The sequence below is a fragment of the Acyrthosiphon pisum genome, unplaced genomic scaffold (genome assembly GCF_005508785.2).
Source record: "Acyrthosiphon pisum isolate AL4f unplaced genomic scaffold, pea_aphid_22Mar2018_4r6ur Scaffold_21267;HRSCAF=23472, whole genome shotgun sequence".
Taxonomy (NCBI): Eukaryota; Metazoa; Arthropoda; class Insecta; order Hemiptera; family Aphididae; genus Acyrthosiphon; species Acyrthosiphon pisum.
This window is the reverse complement of record NW_021770715.1, coordinates 3413-6506: the sequence shown is the minus strand read 5'-3', so window position 1 is coordinate 6506 and position 3094 is coordinate 3413. Positions and strand designations below refer to the sequence as shown.

Sequence of the window (3094 nt, the reverse complement as noted above, 5' to 3'; positions counted from 1 at the left end):
CTCGTTTCTTATACCTACTGGGCACTGCCTACTACAGTACTACCTAATAATTTTTATATATTCATTTTTTGCTTGTTGTCTGTTGATAGTGTAGTGTGTATTTTTTAAACTTTCATCTATTCTATGATATAAATGTACCTACTAATATAGTATGTATATTACAGAGTCAGAGTGTATTAAATACCTATTCAATTTTTACAACTGTGCAACTAATTCAATTCAGTTTTACCTACCAAATATTGAACATGAATATTTAATATATTGGTTACAAAATAGTATTTTAAGGCCGGTTTACACTTATCAAAAACTTATCAAAGTAGCCACGTCCGTGAACACGGATCAGTGTAACTTTGATTCGAGCACTGACGACAGCGTTTACACTGTCAAATTTTGTCTGTCCAAGTAAAATATAAAATAAATAATTTATCAGTAGCCAAAATGGAACCAGAACTGGTAGACGTAGTGTTATCAGTCTGCGGAGTTTTAGCTCAAGAGTGTGCAAACCAAATTATTTCTAATCTTAAAAATAAAAGAAAAATATGGGTGCGAGATTGGGTTGCCAGGCGAAATATTTTAGGTGGATCAAATACGTTATTAACGGAGCTCCGAGTGGAAGACAGACCAGGTCTCATGAACTATATGAGGATGAGTGATGGTCATTTTAATATTTTACTAAAAAAATTGGAAACCCGTATTCAAAAACAGGACACATTTTTTCGAGAAGCAATAACAGCTAAGACAAAGCTGGAAATCACATTAAGATTTCTCGCTACTGGAGAGTCGTATTCGTCACTACAGTACTTTTTTCGAGTGCCCAAATGTACCATAAGTTTGTTTGTACCTGATGTTTGTACAGAAATCTATAATGTTTTGGAAAATTTCATAAAGGTAATTTTATTATAATAAATTTATTTTCACTTTAAATAATTATATCAGTACTTATGAAATATATAATATACATATAAAAAAAAAAAAATATAGAAAAACAAAATGATAAATACGCTGACATAACTTTTATTGACTTATGGAACTAAATAACTGTTCAAATGTTTGCGGTGCGGGTTCTTCTGTGCCTTCAATATTATACTCAGAAGATTCATTATACGTATAATTTGAACTTACTGATGGAATATTTAAATCAATGGATGAGGATGAATTAGATAGTAAATGGTATTGGCCTTCTTCATAGTTTGATTGACGAGATTGAGGAGTGTATGTATCATGATGAATTTGAGTTTGTTTATTATTTGATTCACGGCTTTCTTCGTACTTCAACAATTCCTCTGTTAAGATAGTTTGTATTTTCAATTGCGATGCAAGTGCTTGCCTTTTAGCAAGTTGATTAAGTTGAACAGCAACACTTTTACCAAAAATTTCAAACGGATTTTCAACTTTTGGCGCAGATGCAATTGCTGCAATTTTTTCCAATCTATCTACTGTGGTATCAATGTTAAACAAATTTCGTGGAGTTAATTTTCTTTTTTTATTTAAATTTATCGGGATTGAGTTAGTAGTTGACATTGGTTTGGTTAAAGATGGATTAATAGTTTGAATGGTTTCAGTACAGTTTTCGAAACTAACTTGGTTTTGTGTTGATATTTTTTCTGTAGTCTCTGAATTTTCGTTATCACATTTTTCATTTTCATTCTCAATGCTACTACTTTGAGTGCAAGAGATTACATTAGATATCTACAAACATAAAATTATAATAATATTGATAAATTATTTTATTAAGTAATTTTACAATAAATGTTTGATATTTCAGTGTCCATCAAGTGTTGAAGAATGGAATGAAATAGGAAAAAATTTTGGTTTAAGATGGAACTGTCCTGATTGTTATGGAGCAATAGACGGAAAGCATGTAGTAATAAAAGCACCAGCTAATAGTGGATCTGAATTTTTTAATTATAAAGGATCATTTAGCATAGTATTATTAGCTGTTGTTGATCATGATTATTGCTTTCGCTACTTAGATGTTGGTGCAAATGGAAGATGTTCCGATGGAGGAATATTTCGAAACTCTTCATTAAAGTTAGCTATTGAAAATGATTTTTTAAATTTACCAGAAAATGGTTATTTTGTTGCCGATGATGCCTTCCCGTTAACGAAATATATGATGAAACCATATTCCAGGAGAAAATTGTCAAAAGAACATTACATATTTAACTATAGACTATCAAGAGCGCGTCGTATAGTCGAAAATGCTTTTGGGATATTGGCACATAGATTTCAAATTTATTTGAAACCAATACAACTTCAACCAAGTAAAGTCGAAGAAATTGTTAAAGCAACATGTGCTCTACATAATTGGTTGCGCATCACATCGGGGTCAACATATATGCCTCCGGGATCATATGATGAAGAATTGGCGGGAAGTACAACAGTTCGAATGGGTTCTTGGCATTCTCAAATACAACCTACAGGTTTAGTTGAAGCTCCACCATTAAGATTTGGGCAAAATTATCCGAGAAGTGCGATTGAAAAACGAGAGCTTTTATGTAAATATTTCAACGAAGAAGAACCATGGCAAGAAAATATTTTCGATGTGTAATATTCAATTTTAGAAAATCGAAATGTATTAATAAATATAGTTAATGTTAATTTTATAATTATTTGTCGAATAATTATTTATATTACATTTTCTATCTGCTATTATATAAACTATGTTTATTATTTCTATGCTTATTAAAAAAAATGTGACTACCTATGTATTTTTAATATTTTTAACTACTATTATAACAATAATTCTATAAATTAAATTTACCAAATTTGTTTGTGATGGCCGTTGGATTACATGTGATTTAAGAAAAGAATCCATTAAATTAAACCAAGGTACTGAAGGTTTATAAATAGAATCGGTTCCGGTTCCTAAAAATTATGAAAAGTATGATGTATAAAATGCAAATTATTACTTATCTAATATAGATTAGATACCTGAATGTTTTGATGCAGACACTTTTTTCACCTCTTGGCAATAAGCAGAACGTATATTATTAATTTTTGCCTTTGCTTCGTTTACACCAAAATTCTCTATGGCCATTTCATTGCATATTTTTTCAAGCGCTATTTGTCTAGCATGTTTGTTTTTATATTC

General features: G+C 30.3%; 1 protein-coding gene across 1 annotated transcript; it reads left to right on the top strand.

Moving 5' to 3' along the window:
- Positions 1-438: 438 nt before the first annotated feature.
- LOC115034848 (protein ALP1-like) lies at positions 439-2551 on the top strand. Its single transcript, XM_029492332.1, has 2 exons — positions 439-888; positions 1766-2551. The coding sequence occupies exons 1-2, from the start codon at positions 439-441 to the stop codon at positions 2549-2551; spliced, it is 1236 nt and encodes a 411-aa protein (XP_029348192.1).
- The last annotated feature ends 543 nt before the right edge of the window (positions 2552-3094 follow it).